Source organism: Rhamphochromis longiceps, linkage group LG6 (assembly GCF_057381845.1).
Source record: "Rhamphochromis longiceps isolate RC_006_pf linkage group LG6, R_longiceps_female_GT1.1, whole genome shotgun sequence".
Taxonomy (NCBI): Eukaryota; Metazoa; Chordata; class Actinopteri; order Cichliformes; family Cichlidae; genus Rhamphochromis; species Rhamphochromis longiceps.
This window is the reverse complement of record NC_140562.1, coordinates 45398647-45418019: the sequence shown is the minus strand read 5'-3', so window position 1 is coordinate 45418019 and position 19373 is coordinate 45398647. Positions and strand designations below refer to the sequence as shown.

The 19373-nt window shown below is 44.1% G+C and overlaps 1 protein-coding gene across 4 annotated transcripts in view; it reads right to left on the bottom strand.

The window, feature by feature from the left end:
• The window catches only part of LOC146668891 (NLR family CARD domain-containing protein 3-like), a 28806-nt gene extending 15176 nt beyond the window's left edge, over positions 1–13630 (bottom strand). The window contains exons 1-5 of one of the 4 annotated variants that reach the window (XM_085408171.1): positions 13560–13630; positions 11779–11983; positions 2162–2281; positions 1999–2082; positions 1432–1548 (exon numbers count right to left, since the gene is read on the bottom strand). In XM_085408171.1, coding sequence (XP_085264297.1) covers positions 1432–1548; positions 1999–2082; positions 2162–2238 — 278 coding nt within the window. In that variant the 5' untranslated portion in view covers positions 2239–2281; positions 11779–11983; positions 13560–13630. Of the gene's footprint in view, positions 1–1431; positions 1549–1998; positions 2083–2161; positions 2282–10170; positions 10529–11778; positions 11984–13559 lie in introns of those variants that run through there. The other 3 variants (XM_085408173.1, XM_085408172.1, XM_085408174.1) reach the window with 3 other exon arrangements.
• Between the last annotated feature and the right edge of the window lie 5743 nt (positions 13631–19373).

Below are 19373 nucleotides of genomic sequence, written 5' to 3'. Positions count from 1 at the left end.
TTCAGTAAACAAGCTGTTACCAGATAAAGCACAAGGACATAGTAATAGTATACTTTAAAGCGTGCGGGTCTAATCTGTTTTCTTGGTTATATTCCAGCATCACATCCTATTTAGTAGGGGGGATGTAGTATCAGGTAAATGTTAAGTGGTAGGAACGTTTCTGCTGGGTTGTTGTTGTAGGGGGGGATGGAAAATAATAAAGGACACTCATGGAGTAATGGCGCGTCTCGTGTGTCTGTGAGTTATGCCTCCAGTCAAATAACATCCATAACCTCAAATAACGGAACAGTCATCACTTAACGACCGGATACTTGAAGTAGATAATTATGTCTCTCAAACTTCACCATTTTTTGGATCATCGTGTTGGACACGAATACAGAGCTGCTAACTGTCTCTGACTCATCTGTGTCCTGGTAAACAACCACATTCATATCCAAGAGGTTGAAATCTCACAGTTTTGTCATAAACAAACCACAGAGAGGTTCCTGTACTAACGTTAACAATATGGTTTGGATCAGACGATGGGATGAATCGTTCAAACCCTGAGTCAGGATGCTCAGGTGTCATTTGGTAGCAGAACGTTTGTGCTATACAGAACCAGTATGTGCAATGGTTTGGGCCTCCTGCTTTATTTCGTTTTAAAATGGGTCAGTCAGTTACAGTGTTGGAAGGTTTCTTGTAATTAAAACAATAAACTTTGTTTTTAAATGAATGAGATGCTCTATAGTTTTTAGTTTCTCAATGTTTTGTCGATATATCCGTGAGATCTTCAACTAACACCTCCAGCAGACCTTCAAGAGAGGTTCGTTCTGAGTTCCTGAAGACTCTGGACGTTCTAGCGCTTTGTTGGTTGACTCATCTCTACAATGTTGCGTGGTTATCAGGGGCAGTGTCTCTAGATTGACAGACTGTGGTGGTTCCCATCTTTAAGAAGGAGGACCAGTAAGTTGCACTCTTTCCCAGTGGGTGATGGACTCTGTCAGGGCTGCCCTTTGTCACCGGTTCTGTTCAGAATTGCCACGAGGCTTTCACTTGGGTGGTCTCAGAATATCCTCTCTGGTTTTCACAGATGATGTGGTTCTGTTGGCTTCATCGAGTGATGGCCTTCAGCCCACACTGGAATGATTTGCAGCTGAATGTCAGACCTACTAACCCTAACCTGGCAGAGCTCTACTCTTAAAAACGAAACAAAAACACAGAAAAATCTTAATATTCATAAGATGAAAAACACTGCATAGGTGGCACCAACCTGCTTACTTAGTGTTTTTAACAGAAAACAAATGGAAATGTACAGAGTCCACCAGATCTACCCAGTCCTCTTACTCCCACCACAAACCTTACACAAACAGATAAACGAGGAGGTATAACAACATTCAGCAACACCAAGCAGTTAAATCAGCTCTCAAAGAGTTGATGTTACTAGCTGCTCACCTCTCTGCAGCAGACACCTGCTGGACTTTAAAATCAATGGGCTGACGTCTAGACCGGTCACTCTTGAAGGACACACAGCTGGGTCCAGCTTCAAGTCCAGCTGGACTCCCATGGGTCCTGTTAGGGAGGAAACATTTTTTTTAATTTGCAGCTACAGAAGCTGATGAAGATTAGGATACCTTCATCATCCTAAAGACAAACTGGATTGCAGGCTGAGCATGAGCAGAAGGAAACTCCAAACTAGTGTTGGCAGTGGGCATGCTGGTTTTGGTCAGTTTAGCCACGAGGCTAAAGTCAAACTACCCACTGCTAGCATTTGTTTCTATAACAGTTCAGGATCCAGATGTCTGATGTCTAAATTTCCACAACTTCTTAAAATAAATAGTTAAAAACAGCCAATTCTGTCAAAACGTGGCTTCAAACCAGATAAAAATGACAGTTACAGCTGAGCCTGTGTGTCCTTTGAGACATTTTAGATCATTTTAAAAACCACGAAGCAAAAAGATCATCATCACTTACAGCAGACAACAAACTGACAACACAGAGTTCATGTTACTAACAGCTCACCTCTCTGCAGCAGACACAGGCAGGTCTTCTATGGGAGGGCTTTTAGACTTGTCACGCTCTCTGGGTGGAGGTCCAGGTGGGTTCCTGTGAATAATGATGGAGCAGAGATGTGAGTGCTGAGCTGTGACATGGAGTCATGGACAGTTAGAGATGGTCATCTCACCTCTGAGCTTTGGTCTGGCTCTCTCTGGCTCTTTTAGAGGGAGGGGCTCCCTCCTCTCTGTCCTCACACTGATCCATGCTGCTCAATCCAAATCAGCTCACACACACTTTCTACCTTCACCTGCAGAGGAAACACAATCATTCATGTGCACATCAGCTGAGAGCTGCAGAGGTCGTGTCTGATGTGTTGATCTGCTCCATCTGAGTGCAGATAATACGAGGTATCTGCTGTAGTTGTAGGACTGACCATCACATATCAATAAGGGATCAATAATAACAGCAACAAGCAGCGTTATTCTTAGAGACTGTACAGACTTCTACAACCACAGTTTATCAACATTATGTTATTAATTAATGTACTTATGACAGTATCATGTTAATGAGAGGAAAAATAACGTTCACATTACAGAAATAAACTGAATGTTGTTCTTGTGCAGAGCGTTCACTGCACTGTGTTTCCTGTTTCCTTTCATTTGATAAAAACTGTAAATGTTCAGAGACAGACGATCAAACTGAGTCGGAGTTGCACTGGCACGTATGGAAAGAATAAAGTACACAATCGTTTACAGCAGCACACCTCAGAGTAACAGAGTACATGTCCAAATATCATCTCTGAGAATCAGCCAGACAGCTTCCTCTGTCACAAACTGCTTTCATCAGTTCACTGCGAGAAGTGTCACAGAGCTGATTTCAGCCTCCAAATCACCCAATCATAATAATCATAGTAAATGCATGTCTGCAGGCATCAGAATATTACGAAGAGTTGTTGGGTTTTCTCTGTTTTACTTGTATTATTGTAGAGTCTTTCCCTCACCCAGTCACACCCCCACATTAAGACATTCGCTGGTTGTTGTAAAAATTAAAATCCTCTTTAGATAATCAGTGTCAGGTGTTACAGAGAATACACAAACATCAACTGTGGGCAGAACTTTGTGCCATCAGAAACTGAATTTGAAGAAGTTAAATTTGAATTGCTCAGATTGAATCTGAATTGTAACTTGAATCAATGCTTTTTAAAACTGAATTTGAATTTGCATAATTTGAAATTCATTATATTTGTTTGATAGTCACTAAATTAAAATTGAATTTTATATTTTGAAAATGAATTCATTTGCTCTGAAACTGTATTTTATCCTTTAAAAATGTAGCTCTCGACTAATTTCAGTTTCAGTTCAACAATTCAGTTTTTCGGGACTTACATCCAGTTCCAGAGTAATCGAGTGCAGATTAATAGAACTACGTTTTGCCAGCTTGTTACTGTCGGGAATCTACAGCATCTTGAGCTGGATTAAGACCTCAGAAGTCATGTTGAATGACCAGCGGGTTGGTAATAAATGTACTACATGTATAGGAACAAGCGTCATGTTAACAAATGATAGCCGTACAGTAACTTTTATGCTTATTGTAGCATAAAAGTTACCTCAGATCCTCGGATCACCTGAAGACACTGAGAATGGGCGCCCCACTCATTTCCTTTCTAACCTTCTCTGTGAGTTACTGCGCAAAGACTTGCTTCCATCTCCACCTGAGCTCGATAGAAAACATTGCTCCTTTGCAGCTAAGCTGCCCGTGGGCCACCCGCCCTGCCCGGTGATCTTTCGTCTCCATCGATACCAGACCGAGGACCTCATCATTTGAGGGCCTGGAGGAGCAGGAGATTCACCTGCTGAGGCGCAACAATCTGTAGTGTGGAAGACTACAATCCTGAGGTCTTTAATCAACGGGCGAACATTATGTTCTACAGGCGAGGCTTTAAGAGGCTCCCAAAGACTCCAGAAGCCTCACAAAGCATTATTACTAAGCTGTGACGACATCTTTCTATCTGAATATGGAATGTGTGATGTTTAGTGTAGCTTAAATCCTCACAAGAGAGACTTCTAGTTCTCACTCGTGCACCATACATTACATTAATTATCTGTAGCAGGTCCACTGCTGTGCCTACGATAGCATAGTTATTTCAGATCATGCCCCACTTACTCCGTCTCTTCCACATCTTACTGCAAAAGCTGCACAACGGCGTTTCAATTCAACCCTTCTGTCAGAAGTTTGTTCATGTCTGTTCATAGACATAAACTACACCTCTATTGGTGCTATTTCCAAGCACATTGTGCGCTGTCGGTCCTGTTTGCTACACAACAACATTCAATATTTAGTATTTACCGCTGTTCACACTTAGCTAGATTAGCGTGATGGTGTTGTGTTTAGTATGTTGCTCTGTTTTTTTTCCTTATTTTCTCTTCTTTTTCTCTCAACAGCTGATCCAGGAGATTTTTTTCCCTTCTTTCTCTTTATAAGTTTCCTCTCTCACTGTCCCTCTTCCCTCCTGTTTTTCTTTTCCTTCATCTTTCTTTCTCCCTTTCCTGTCCCTCACTCACGTCTGTCCCGTCTGTAACAACTGAAAATAAAATAAAATAAATAATAACAACAAAGGTCGATCAAATGGACCAATACGGCAAGGCATCCATCGGGTCTCCTTGTTGGTCTTCAGACAACAGATCTGACGGTTAAAGAACCAAACGGGACAGGAAAAGAAAAGAGACAAGTTTGTAAAGTTTATCCAGCATGATAAGGTTTTACTTTGCCACTAGCCCCTCTCCAGAGACTTCCAGCCTTGTTGTATGGGATTATTTTAAGGACTATATCAGTGGCCAGATTTTTTTTTTTTTTTTTTTGCCTGTCCCGTTTGGCTCTTTTGCATCAGAATTGTTGTCTAAAGGCAAAGAAAGATGCCCAACGGATTTACTTTACCAAACTGACCATCCCAGCCTTGCCGTAATGGTCCATTTGATTCACCTTTTATTGTTTATTTTATTTTCACTTACTGAATACGGGACAGACTTGACTGGGGGAAAGAAGGGGAGAAAGAAAGAGGGAAAGACAAACAGCTGAGAAGAGGGACGGGGGAGAAGGGCAAAAGACAAAAACCAACAGAATAAGCAGAAAAAAAAAAAAGAAAAAAAATGCATATATCGATCACCTGGGTCACCTGCTGAGAAAGAAAAAAGAAAACAAGCAGAAGAGAACAAGAGTAATAGAATAAACAACATCACAATGATATATGGGAATATGACAGTAAATACTAAATGTTAAACATTATTGTGCAGCACATAAGATCAACAGAACACAGTGTGCTTTGAGGTAGGAGCCAAAAAGGGTGTAGTTTGTGGGTGTGATCACCCGTGTGTACACCTGTGAGCATGGACGCGCTTGTTTTTTGTTTTTTTAAAAGGTTCCTTCATGTAATGATCTGCTAGAGGGTGTGGGGGGGCCACAGCCCCGTCCTCCAGGGCATGAAGCAGGTATGGAGGAGATCAAAACTCCAGACATCCAGAGGCCCCCAGAACACAAGAGACCAAGGAAGACCAACAGAGGGGCAGCCGCGCCACTGTCCCAGAAAGAGCTGAGGAGAGTCCCAGATGAGGGCTCACTCAGCAGCCGCGGAGCAGAAGCCAGGGGGAGTTGCAGTGACGCGCCCGTGAGCTCCGCCGGCAGCCAGCTGCGCCTGAGTGACCGAGCCCCAGGCCGAGAGGCCGGGGGCACCCCACCTCCGAAGTGGCCCGAGCGAGCCCCAGGCTCCAGGCCCCGATAAGCGGCCGCCAAGGAGTGAGCCGGTGTGTACCTGGACGCCCATCCCCGGACACAAAGAACCACCAACGCACCGACACCTGAGGGAGTCCGCCACTGGCAGGGGAAGTGGTGGTAGGGGGAGATAGGCCTCCAAACCTTGGAGGGCCTGAGATGTCCCCAGAGAGGTGGCGCCTGACACCCAACCTGACATATAGACACAGACATACAGGCACACACAGATACAAACATCCATTCCCACCCTCATGGTCTCATATACACTCACTCCACACTCAACCAACGTGGAGACAGACATAAAGAGACACTGTACACACGATCACACTCCCCAAGCGTACTCTACAAACCGGGTCTAGGTACCCTTGCCCCTGGAGGGGGGAACTGCACCCAGACCCAGGTGGTGTTACCCTTTTCCCTGCGGTGGGGGGAGGCAGACCGCCCCGACTCCGCAGCAGCAGGGAGGCCCCACACTCCAGACCGCAGTCGGACGGCCAACTCCTCCTCCTAGCCCCCCCGCTCCAGCAGGTCGCAGAGAATGGGGGTGAGAGAAGACTCCAAACCTCCCTCCACCCGCTCATTGTAGTGTTGATGCATGTGTGTTCTAAGGTGCAATTAAAACCCAGGAGGGCATGGAGCTACCTGCCAGAGAGCAGCAGGTAAGCGCATGGGTCCCTCCTGCTAGCCCTCAATGTCTACGTGTATTTAAAATTGAGAGGTGGGCAACGACGCCAGGGGTGAGGTGTACACCCTGATGGTACTTTGGATTCCGTGTATCGTGCCCACCCCCAAGATCCTATATGTATGTGTAATGAGAGTGTGAGTAATGTGAATGTCTAAGTTGTGGGATAAAATTGAGGCAGAGGCAGCCAGAAGGGGACGGGGGGGGGGGGGGGGGGTAGCCTCCTCTGCACCCTGGTGACATACCCCTACTCCAAGGTCCTGCATGTGTGGGTGGTTGTGGTGGAGCGGGAAGAGGGAGGCAGCTGGAGATGGGGAGGGAAGGAAGGGAGGGGCAAGTGACCCCTCCCTGGGGCCAGCTCCCCCACTGACCCCAGTAGGCACCCCCATACTCCGCGACCCGCCAGGGAAAGGGGGCCCAGGCACATCCAGACCGGGGCCCAGCGCAGCAGCGCCTCCCGGCCCCACAGAGCCCGGGACAGTCCGCCCAACCCCACCACAGAGAAAACTGCACCCACCCCACCATCCACTCATCTTCCAGACTACATAAGACAATAAACACCCAGGCTGAGATCTTCCTCCACCTCTCCTGTATCTCCCCCTCCTGCAGAGAGTCCCTGAGGAGAGGAAAGCTCCTGCAAGATGTGACAATCTTCCCCACCAGTTGAAGAGCCCCCCAGGTGGCTCGATGCACCGGCGGCACCCTGCTCCAGGGCTGGGCCCCCATGCACCCACCCGCCCACAACCCCGGCAACACACCAACCAGGATCCAAGCCCCCGAGGCCCGGCCCGGGCCCCAGCCCAGAGACGGAGCGCCCCCAGAACCTCACGCCCATCCCGGACCCACCCAGGGGCAGTCAGGCTACCAGACAGCACAGACCCTCCCCTAGTCCCGCTGCACGCAGCCGCGAGGAAACAGTCACCTGAGAGCCAACAGAGCCCCTAACCGGACATGACCGCTACCCCGGGTTGAGCCCCCCAAGGAAGATGCCTCCGGGGAACCCCCCGACGCCCTAAGCCTGTCCCTACCCCCACACCAATCACAACAGTGAAGGCGGGACCAAACTATGACCCCCCACCCCCACTAGGTGATGGAGCTGATCAAAGGAGCCCAGAGCAATTGATCTGATGTGGTGGCAGAGGCTGTATCAAGACTAATGTAATCTAATAGATAATTTCTATATTGGTTAGAATTAAGATTATTTTTATTTTTCCAGTTCATGAGGACTGTTTTCTTGGCTATGCATAGGGCAGTGAAAACCATATGGGCTATATTCTTTTCTGAAGTGACATTATCTAAGCTGCCCAACAAACACACTAAGGGGGAAGTTGGAATGTTACATTTCAGACACTTCGATAAGTCTTCACATATCTCGCGCCAAAACTTCTGAACTGGTGGACAGAACCAAAGAGCGTGGATATAATTGTCCGGTGAATTGGTTTGGCAGTGTGAGCAGTTGTTGGTAGACGTAAAGCCCATCTTGAACATCCGATGACCTGTATAGTGCACTCTATGTAGTATTTTGTATTGAATTAACTGAAGACTGGGATTTCTAATTAGATGAAAGGTTTTTAAGCAAATCTGAGACCAGAAGTTTAGGTCTAAGTTAACTGATAAATCCGCTTCCCATTTTGCAATAGGAAGTGATATTGATTCATCTGTTTTAGAAAGCATTCTGTATATTTTGTATAGTAATTTGGGGGTTTTAAGAGTAAGAAATTGAACCACACTTGGTGGTGTTTGTAGTTCAACTTGACCCGGTTTAAATTTCTTTTTTACTATGGATTTAATTTGTTGATATTCTAAAAATCTTTTCTTGTTGATCCCATATTGTGTAACTAGTCCGTCAAATGAAATAAATTCAGTGGCCAGATTTAAAAGCTTTACACCTCAGAGTCACAAACTGACTGCAATGCAATTAATGACTTTCTAGCTAAACTTAACATTCTTGAAATTCCACCAGAATGTAAAACAGGCTGGATGAACCCTTCTTCTAGCTTCTGCTGTCATTTGCACAACTTGGTAATAAATACAGTCAACCAGTATCACACACTTTAAGATACTTGCAAGCCAGGCACTTTATTTGTTCCCAGGTATCAGACTCAAGCCCCCCGCCTCCACCAGCCTACACTATTAGGAACTATCCAACAATTGAATCCAACCAATAGAGTGCCTCTTGAGCCAAACGCAAAACATTATGGGAAGAAGACTTGGACATGACATGGGCCTGTATACTCACACATGTCAACACAACATCATTATGTGCTCTCCACTGTTTAATCCAGTTCAAAGTGGTGCATACAGCCCACTTTTCAAAATCCAGATGCTCTCGTATCCATACTGAACTCACTCCATGTTGTAATTAGGGCAGAGCAATATGGCCAAAAATATTTATCATGATAAATGTTTGAAAATTTACAATAACGATATAACTGACGCGACACAAAATGCTTTACAACTCCACAACTTTATTATTCCAAAAAACATCACTGATTTTCACTTAAACAAGCAGCTGTTTTTTTATGTGCATGTAATATTATGTTGAAGCACCGTACGTATCACTCCGCGAGGCTCCAGCCTACGATAGCTGTAATGCTCCGTAACTTAGCAAAGTCGTACTAAAACATTCTTGACAGATTTTTGAGCAGCGTGTAGGACATAAAATCTGTACGGTAATAACGACGGCCCGCTTGCAGGCTTTACAAAAACATGTGCTTTGTTGTGTATCTGATGGTAAAGCTAAACCAGTTCCACACCAGTGAAGCTGCAGCATTTTTACAAACCAGTTCTGGTTCATCGTTTCATTCAACGATCCGCTTTCGCCCTTCTCCTTCTCCGTCACCGCCATGTGCGTATGAAAACAAAGGCACTGCGCATGCGCGTGTTACTCATATTCTATCGCCATATTTCATTTTCTTATCGTTGCCCAACATTATTCCGGTGTTACCGTGAACGCTATGATACGGCCTGGGCCTGGTTGTAATTGATGCAAAACTGATCCTCACTGATTTGTTCCCTGTTGGCCAGGAGGGCAGTTTTACTGAGGCGGCGGGACGCTGCCCCTCCCACTCATTAACAGTTGTCATGTGACCTCATGTCTAAAAAAAGAGAGGAGGAAAAAAGAGGAGCATCATGCGACTGAAGTAAGTCTCAGCTTTCTTCTTTAAACAGTTACAAGTTTAACAGTTTTTTTAGTTGTTTTTTTTTATTTCACTTTAAGAACTTCATAGTCATCATTGTTTACTGAGTGTGTTCATGTTTTCTGCTTGGTAGCAGAGGAGGTGGTTTCATCAACTTCCTGTGGTCACAGTCATGTGACTGTTAGCTGTTTAGTGTGAGGTGCAGTATAAAACAGTGAAACCTCAGACTGTCGTCTTCTTCCTGCTCTGGTCAACGGTCATCTTCCTGTTTATTTAACATCTGACAGATTTGATCTTTTCTGATCTTTAAATGTTTGCTTTGCTGAACTTTTGCTCGAGTGGAAAGAAACTGAAATGGTTCCTTCTGAGCTCCTGAAAACACGTCTTTCCTTCTCTTTGTGTTCTGGTACTTTCTCAGCTGCAGGGCCTCTCTCAGTGTTGGGTCAATGAAGGAGTTTTGTGTAGTTCCAGCAGAGACACTAAAACACAACAGCGATTGTGTCTGAACAGACAAACATGAACTAAATGCAGTGAAGCTGCTGTTTGTCTGAGTGTAATCAAATGTCTGAGGGAGCACAGGAACATTCATGTCTTTCCTCTTTTACTCACTGTGAAGGCTGAACCCTCTCTGAAGTCAGCAGCTTCATTTCACACAAAGGGTTAAAGTCGAACATTTTAAACAGGAAGTGATCAGAAGTCTCCACAAGTCTCTGAATCCTGAAACACTGAGAGGAAATCAGCTGTTCAGCTCAGCTGCTGATCATAGTGTCAATATTTCAACCCATCCCCACCAACTCCAGATGTTTGCAGCTGCACATCTATCACATCAAGAAAGTTCTGACAGCAAAAACTGACCAAAGGCTGAAAACACTGTGATCTGTGAGGAGCAACAACCTTTAGACAACAGGAACCCATCAGCAACTCAGAAGCACGTACAAAACACAACAGCAGTGCTCCAGGATGCTAGGGGGCAGTGTTGAGCTTTTGTTACCAACAACCAGATTTGGTGTGTGGTAGTAACAGGTAAATTAACATTTTTTTTTTTAACTTATTTGAATATATATGAGTGCTTGTGTACAAATACACAAACAATACACACATGCTATCATGCTTTCAATTGTGTAATTTAAGTGATCTAGTAGCTCTGCTTTGGAAGTTCAGTTCATGCTAGAAATGTGTTTTGCAGTTTGTACATGTTTTGTCTCTAGGGACCACCGCATATATTTATATATAAACATATATAAATACAACAGACTTCTTTTTTTTTTACATTATAATTCCTTTTGTGCATAATTTTATATTATTGTTAATAATAAATTAATTAAAGCAACAAAACAACCCGAAGAGCCGGCTCTCTAAAAAGAGTCGGAAATCCCATCATCTGCAACTGAAAATAGTTGTGGATGATTACTATACCTTTCTAATGTGACCTTGTTGTCCCTGGCTCTCTCTGTCTCTGTCTCTCTCCCGCTCTGTTCCTGTGCTACTGACTGTAACTACCGCCCCTCCCCCCTCTGCCCAGCGCAAAGCACAACACCGGCTCGCGTCGTTCACGTCAAAGATCCGGCTCTGACACATTTCCGACCGACACATCACTACTGCGTATATATGAATGTGAATCGCATCATTGGCTGGACTATGGGATAAGGTGGCATCGTTCTAATCCCATACAGGAGCAGTCAGTCACTGACTAACACTGCAAAACATGATTGTTAAAGTATTCATTTTAATTTCAAGTCAGGTTAGATTTTTTCTTTTTTGTGCGCAACGCAGAGACCGTGCCAGCAGTGCGCAATTGCGCACAGGGCGCAGCTTAGAGGGAACAATGCCCATCGGCAAGAAATTTACATCAGTCCTTAAAACAGGATTCAAACCTTCCACTTGCAGAGCTGCTAAAACCTGAACCACAAACTTCACCCTGTACTGAAAAAGTCTTCACTGCTATTTTTCTACAGATCATCACTGAAAACATTCAAACTGACTCATCATGGAGTCGTTTTTCCTTCGAACTACAAACAGGACATTAACTGTGTGTTTTAAGACAAAGTCACGCCCACACTGAAAGAAGGATGTGTGTTTAGCACACGTCCTTAACCAACAGCCTGTTGGTCCAGCTGTGAGTCCGTTACCGTGAACTATGGAGCGGCAGATGTGTGCTGGAACTAAGCTGCACACAGCTGATGTTAGCCAGGAAACATTAGAGACTGCTAAGGTTACCTTCACACGGAGCTTCACACGGAGACGATCAGTCAGCAGAAACGGGTAGTTCAGGAAAGAGAAAGTAAAGTTTGAGCAGGAAGGAAACACCCACAGGGTTGTGTAACGTTACCGTTAGAAACTGTCAGTGCTGCATTCAGGTGCACGTGGGAAACTCCCAAATCTCTGGCAGGTTGTCCAAAGGTGATTTATGTCTCCTGGTTTTCTGGAGGTCAAAACACAAACTGCATGATGTCACTGTGACCACCACAGTGACAGGAAGTGTTTTTATCACAGAAACACTGAAATGATGCTAACGGCTGTCGTTAGGCTCACTGACAGCAGTGCTGATGTGTTCATGTCAAACACTGGCTCAGGTCAGACTCCTTCATCCTTCTCCAGCGTGAAGCCGCCCTCAGACACACAGGAGCTCTGACCTTTGACCTCCTGCTACCTTTTTATAAAAAATTTTTTGTATATTTGAAGCTTCTGATGTGCATGAACATCAGTCCAGCTCCTTTAACTTTGAAGCATCGTGTTGAGTTATTAAAAGCTCTTTGAATTCTGCTTTTATATTTTATGAGCTCCCTGCTCTGTTTGAGCCTCCAGCTAAAATAAAACATCTGAGCTGAGATTAATGTGACGAAGACACATTTATGATAACAGTCCCTGTACACTGACACATCAGTGATGTTTGTTTCTGGGTTTGAGGTCAAAGGTCAGCATCATACCTGCATCATGTTATTGTGTTGAATGTGTCACTGCAGAGGTGTCAGTGTGTGTGGAGTTCGTCTTTGCTCCCTGATGTAGGAACGCCTTCGACTTGTTTGAACTGTTTAATCTGAGTTTGTTACTTTTCAGCTGCAGTAACATGTTGATGCTGTGCATCAGCTCAGCTCCACAAATGACCTTTAGACTGAGGTCACTTCCTGTCACTGTCCTGACAGAGTCTTCAAAGGCTGATGACATCACAGCGACGAAGGCCACCCTGATCCGTCTCTCCAGCAGACAAACATGATGTGTTTTGGGTTTCAGTCACTAAGTGCCACAGTTTCATCATCGCTTTTTAAAGAGGGAACTTCATCTGACACATTTTCACAGCTTTGAAGTGGAAATGACGCTTTGAAGGAAACACAGAATGGATTTGCCTCCACAAAAGAAACAGCGGCAGACTGAGGATCTTGTTAGAGGAAGAAGATTGGTGAAAAAAGGAGATCTGATGTTAGAAATGAAAGCAAAAGCAGGAGGTGTGTGGACTGTGTGTGTGTTACTGAAATGTTTGAAGTCTGTTTATAAATCCAGTCATGTTTAGTTCAATATATCGATGTGCTGATCTTTACCATGTTGTTCTGTAGTTATCATGACAAATTAGAACAATGGACCAATTAGCCTGTGACAAAGGTGTTGCTGAGCGAAGACGTTCGCATCAACGAGTGCAAACTTGTTCTTGGTAAACAGAATAATCTCAACAAGTCAGGGTTGCACATCTAACATCAATGCTTAAACTTAAAGCTACAGTTGAGATGATAAACAGATGTTAACATTACTTACATTGTTATAACAGAAGATTTGCATAACATGGATTTATGAGTTCCAGCTGCAGAAAACCGACTGAACCTGCAACTAACAGCAGCGTGCACGAGCACTTCCTCCTGAGTGTTTGTGTGTGAGCAGCGCCCAACAGAAACTGACGCTTTGTGACTGAGCTTCAGGTTTTATTGTTTACTCAACAAGAATTTATGTGTTTTTCTGTTTAATCAATAATCTATAAAAGCTTAAAGGTAGAAAGAAGGGAAACTTACGGTGCCTTCAAAATCTGCAGAGGAAGAATTGTCTCCACGCTCGTGTTGTGTGGCTTCAAATGCTCTCTGGCTGTGTTTTGTTCTCTCCGCCCATTTCATCGAGGAAACACCAGGAAGATAAAATACCACACATGCACAGGCATGTCGCGTAAAAGCAGCACATAGTGATGAAAAGTTAAGCATGATCAGAAATGCTTATGAATAAGCTTAATAAGGTAGAAATAAGCTTTCAGATGCAGACTGGTTTGACAACCTTGGTTTTCTGTAGATGTGACTGCTCAGATAAATGAACTGAATATCAAAGTGCAATGCAAGGGCCTGAAATGTACAGCACAGTGAAAGTTGCAACTTCTCTCAACTCAATTGGGGGACAATATCCTGACTCACATGCTAACACTGAAGGAGGCCATCAGCTGATCAGCCTCACAGGTTCCACGGTAGAAGCACCGCATGGCGAGTTTTCAAGGCAACTTCAAGACTTGAAAACGTTTGAGAGTGAACCGTCACTACTGAAGCACATGGTTTCTTCTCCTGTAGTGTGGATAATGCACCCAGTGATGTTCACAGGTCTGTCCCACTACCTGAGTTTTACTCTTCCCACACATGAGGAGACATGCTCAGAGCATCCTAGCCCTCTTTGGATCTACCTGCAGACATTCTCAGTGATGAAGTTCAACAAATCCAGATCCTCTGATCTGATGATCCCCTCTCAGGGTTACAACGCAGACATTCAGCCAGATTTCGCTGCACTTGTTCAAGCCCAAGACAGACTGGATTTTTCTCATTAAACCAGTGAGCTGAATGGAAACATCGTAAGCACTTGTTTCTTCTTGTATAAAGTTATTTTATATATTCTAAAGAATCTTTAACATACTGCAGATTTGTGAAGATTAATAAGTTAAAATAAAACAGTGATGTAATGATTTTTTAAAGTTGTTTATTACTTTTAAAGGATTATTTTAATGTCAACCTACATAACAATTCATACATTTACATAAATATCTACAGAATATTCTTAAACTTCTGATTACCAGTAGGAGAGAAATGGGAGAAATTTAATATTTAGCCACATTAAGTTAAAGTTATCAGCGGTTCGCCCCTACAACACTATTCAGATTTTTGATGTGGCCACCTATAGAAATTAATTGCCCAGCCCTGGCCAAGAGAAAGGTCTGAAAAGCTTAAAATCATTATTTTGAAGCTTTCTAAAGTTTGTTTATATTTGGTACTATTATTGTTATTATTAGACATGCTTTTTATGCCAATGCAGACCAAGATCCGAGGTGTCACTCACTTAATTACAAGCTGGCATGGCTCTGGTGTCGGCGATCAGGGATCTACTATTCTCTTCTACCTGAGGAGCGACCCGCCTATGGTTGGCTACTTCCAAACACAATCCTGAACTTCTCACCTGCAACTCCTGTCAGTGAGATCTTCAACTCACACCTCCGGCAGAGCTTCAACAGTATTCCGAGGAAGACTGGGGACATTGAGTCCGAATGGACCACGTTCAGCATCTCCATTGCTGAAGCTGCTGCATTGAGCAAGGTGGTTGGTGCCTGTCATGGTTGAAACCATTGAACCAAATGGTGGACACCAGAGGTGAGGGGAGCCACCAAGCTGAAGGAGGAGTCCTATCGGGCTTAGTTAGCCTGTGGGACTTCGGAGGCAACTGATAGGTACCGACAGGCCAAGCGGAACGTGGCGCGGGCAGTGGCTGAAGCAAAAACTTGTTTGTGGGAGGTGTTCGGAGAGGACATGGAAAAAGACTTTCGGACTGAAGAGATTCTGGCAAACCGTCAGGCGACTCAGGGGGGGAAAGCAGTGCTCTACTTGCACTGTATATAGTGCGATTGGAGCGCTGCTGACTTCGACAGAGAAAATTGTTGGCCGGTAGAAGGAATACTTCGAGGACCTCCTCAATCCCACTGGCACATCTTTCGTGGAGGAAGCAGAGTCTGATGACGAAGGGGATGACCCGCCAGTCTCTGGGGGCGAGGTCACTGAGGCAGTTAAACAACTCCTTGGTGGCAGAGCCCCTGGGGTGGATGAGGCTCGCCCCGAGATCCTGAAGGCTCTGGATGTTGTAGGGCTGTCTTGGTTGACACGCCTCTGCAATGTTGCGTGGCGATCAGGGGCAGTACACCTGGACTGGCAGACCGGGGTGGTGGTTCCTATCTTTAAGAAAGGGGACCGGAGGGTGTGTTCCAACTACAGGGGGATCGCACTCCTCAGCCTCCCTGTGAAAGTCTATGCCAGGGTGCTGGAGAGGAGAGTCCGTCCACTAGTCGAACCTCGGATACATGAGGAACAACGTGGTTTTTGTCCTGGTCGTGGAACACTGGACCAGCTCTTTATCCTCTCGAGGATACTCGAGGGCGCATGGGCATTTCAGTGGTGGTCGTCTTTCAGCCTTTCTTACCTTGGCCATGTCTCTGAGTATTGCACACCTTGTGCTTTTGGGCACTCCAGTGATGTTGCAGCTCTGAAATATGGCCAAACTGGTGGCAAGTGGCATCTTGGCAGCTGCACGCTTGACTTTTCTCAGTTCATGGGCAGTTATTTTGCGCCTTGGTTTTTCCACACGCTTCTTGCGACCCTGTTGACTATTTTGAATGAAACGCTTGATTGTTCGATGATCACGCTTCAGAAGCTTTGCAATTTTGAGACTGCTGCATCCCTCTGCAAGATATCTCACTATTTTTGACTTTTCTGAGCCTGTCAAGTCCTTCTTTTGACCCATTTTGCCAAAGGGAAGGAAGTTGCCTAATAATTATGCACACCTGATATAGGGTGTTGATGTCATTAGACCACACCCCTTCTCATTACAGAGATGCACATCACCTAATATGCTTAATTGGTAGTAGGCTTTCGAGCCTATACAGCTTGGAGTAAGACAACATGCATGAAGAGGATGATGTGGACAAAATACTCATTTGCCTAATAATTCTGCACTCCCTGTAGTTACTTTGAAAGTAACGGGTAACTTGAAGTAACTGAGTTACTTTTGATAGAAATAACTAGTAATGTGACTAAGTTATTAATTTAAAGTAACTTACCCAACACTGATGATGATGTTGGAATCAGGACTGGTTGTAAGAGCATCTGTGTTAAATGTAGAAGTTCACTCTGACGCCTCTGCCTTTCTAAATGGAGGGACAGTAACTGTGTGTATATGTAAAAATGTAAAATCTGCAGATAGTCAGAATAACAGCAACAGCATTTTGTCTCTATCAGCCATTGTAGAAATTCATCTCATGTAAACAATAATGTGGCGATGTAAGGAAGAGGACTCCCTTACTATTTTTATTTATATTATCTGTATAGCACTTTAGAGCACACCTTTCACTTTATTAAAAGCACCTTATCAAGCACTTTATTTAGCATTGCACTTTAAGCATGGATTTGCACACAAGAAGGTTAAATATTTATTGACTATTTATTGGGAATTTTAAAATCACTTGGTAGCCTTATTTCAGATCCTGCACAGCTGCTCCTCATCAAGGAATGTGGTGGTTGTCTGTCAGGAGAGAAGAATGGTGATTGAGATAGTTATTAAGGTTTACCAGTAAGGAAAACTAATGCAAGTGTGTGTGGAAAAAAAAAAAAGAAATCTAGGGATAAAAGTGGTGCAAATGAGTGTAAGTTAATGATTACTCACCTTTCTTGCCTGTGTCCTCTTCAAGGTGTTTGGGCAAATGTTTCCCCGGGGGTCCAGACACCATTTAAAGGTTCCGGGAGAGACCATTGGTAAAGAGAGTGTGGTGAATCTTTTTGTGCTTGGGTTTCTGGGTTTTTATAATATTGGGTTTGGTGTAACATTAAAGTGTGAAATATTTATTAATATGTAAATGTGAAAATGTATTTATTTATTCTTATTGATATATTGTATACTGTGGTGGAAGGTTGGGATTTAAGAATTTACCTGAGAGTGGAATAATGGTTAAGTCTGTGACAGCTGAACATATTTAAGGCTGCCAGTTGTCATTAGAGGATGGATTTTTTGTGCTGTGAAGAAGCTCGACAAATTAATTGTTGTAAGGAGAGCTGTATAGCAAATAAATACTTTGTTCCACTACACTTGCCTCGGTCCATCTCACTGTGTTTCCAGCCGCTAAGGGCCGCCCTGTTACAGGCGAACAGCGTGACGTCAAAAAAGGCACACACCTTTGATGTTGCGTGGCGAACTCCATATTCCTTTTCCACACAAAAACACAAAAAACGGGTTTTCAAAAATCTCCACCCTGGCAGGAGTTTTTAACAATCTCAATTTTCGGTGATTATGTGTGGACAAAAGGCCTAAATGCATAGAAAAACTGCGTTTTCAAAAATACCTGTGTAGTTGTGGATGTGCCAGGGGGGATTTTCTTGTAAAACAAAGGGGGGTCTAGCAAAAAAAATTTGGGAACCACTGGATTAACTTACTTAGACTTAGATCCTCTCGCACCGATCGGCGCATTGGGCGACAAGTGGACGCCATCAAACCCGGTCCATCGCAGCAGTTGTTGCTTCATCACATGACAGTTCGACCGAGCGTAAATCTTCAAGGAAAGTGACTGTGAAGGTTCTCAGTCATCCAGGTCATCGTAGTCAAAGGAGCTTGGAAAGAAAAACGTTTGGACTTCTTTAAGTTGCTTGAAGACGTTTCACCTCTCATCCGAGAAGCTTCTTCAGTTCTAAGGTCAAATGGTGGAGAGTCCCAGATATAAACCTAGTGGGAGTGTCCCCCCACAGAGGGACAAAGAACCCCCTGATGATCCTCTAATCGCCTGAGCCAAGGTGTGAAACTGGGTGTGGGTCCCAATCAGCCAGAGTTTCGGGTGAGCTCATTGTGAAACCTGGCCCCACCTTATCATGCGAATTCCTGAGGTCAGATGGCCCAGGATGTGAGTGGGTGTTAAGGCGTCTGGGGAGGATCTCAAAACTGGATTATAGATGGCAGAGAGTTGGTGTCGTAAACCACCGCCTCTGTTCAAAGATGGTCGCTCACAGTGGACATAGATGCTTCTTTCACTCCTCTTTCAAACCATCTGTCCTCTCTGTCCAAAATGTGAACATTGGCATCCTCGAAAGAGTGACCTTTGACCTTTAGATGCAGATGGACAGCTGAGTCTTGTCCTGTGGAGGTGGCTCTTCTATGTTGTGCCATGCGCTTGTGAAGTGGCTGTTTGGTCTCTCCGATGTAGAGGTCTGAGCATTCCTCGCTGCACTGTACAGCATACACCACATTGTTAAGACTGTGTTTTGGAGTTTTGTCTTTGTGATGAACCAGTTTGTGTCTGAGCGTGTTGCTGGGTCTCCCTCGCACACCAGCGAGGGAGGATAAGGACTTCAAGGAAAGTCCTCCTCCATGTAGAGCAGGGCGATATGGCCAAAAATATTTATCACGATATATATTTGAAAATTTGCGATAACGATATAACTGACGATATAATTGATGCGAGACAAAATACAACTCCACAACATTACTAGCGCAAAAAGACAACCTTCCATTTATTTTCACTTAAACAAGAAGCTGGTTTTTATGTACATTAAAGCTTTATAAAAATGTAACAGTGCAAATGCAAATTCCTTGCTGAAAGTTTAACCAAAAGGCATTTCCAGTAGAAATGGGCTGACATATCCTGAGCATAACCATGTATAATATCCACTGAAGTTAAAAAGAGCTGCTTTGCAACATTAAACTGCAGTGTGCAGTACACATTTTTCGGACCATAAGGTGCACGGGATTATAAGGCACATTAAGCGAAACAAAGCAGTCAGATAAATCAAACTTTATTAAACTCATTCTTCTTGCTTCCTCCACTTCTGTAC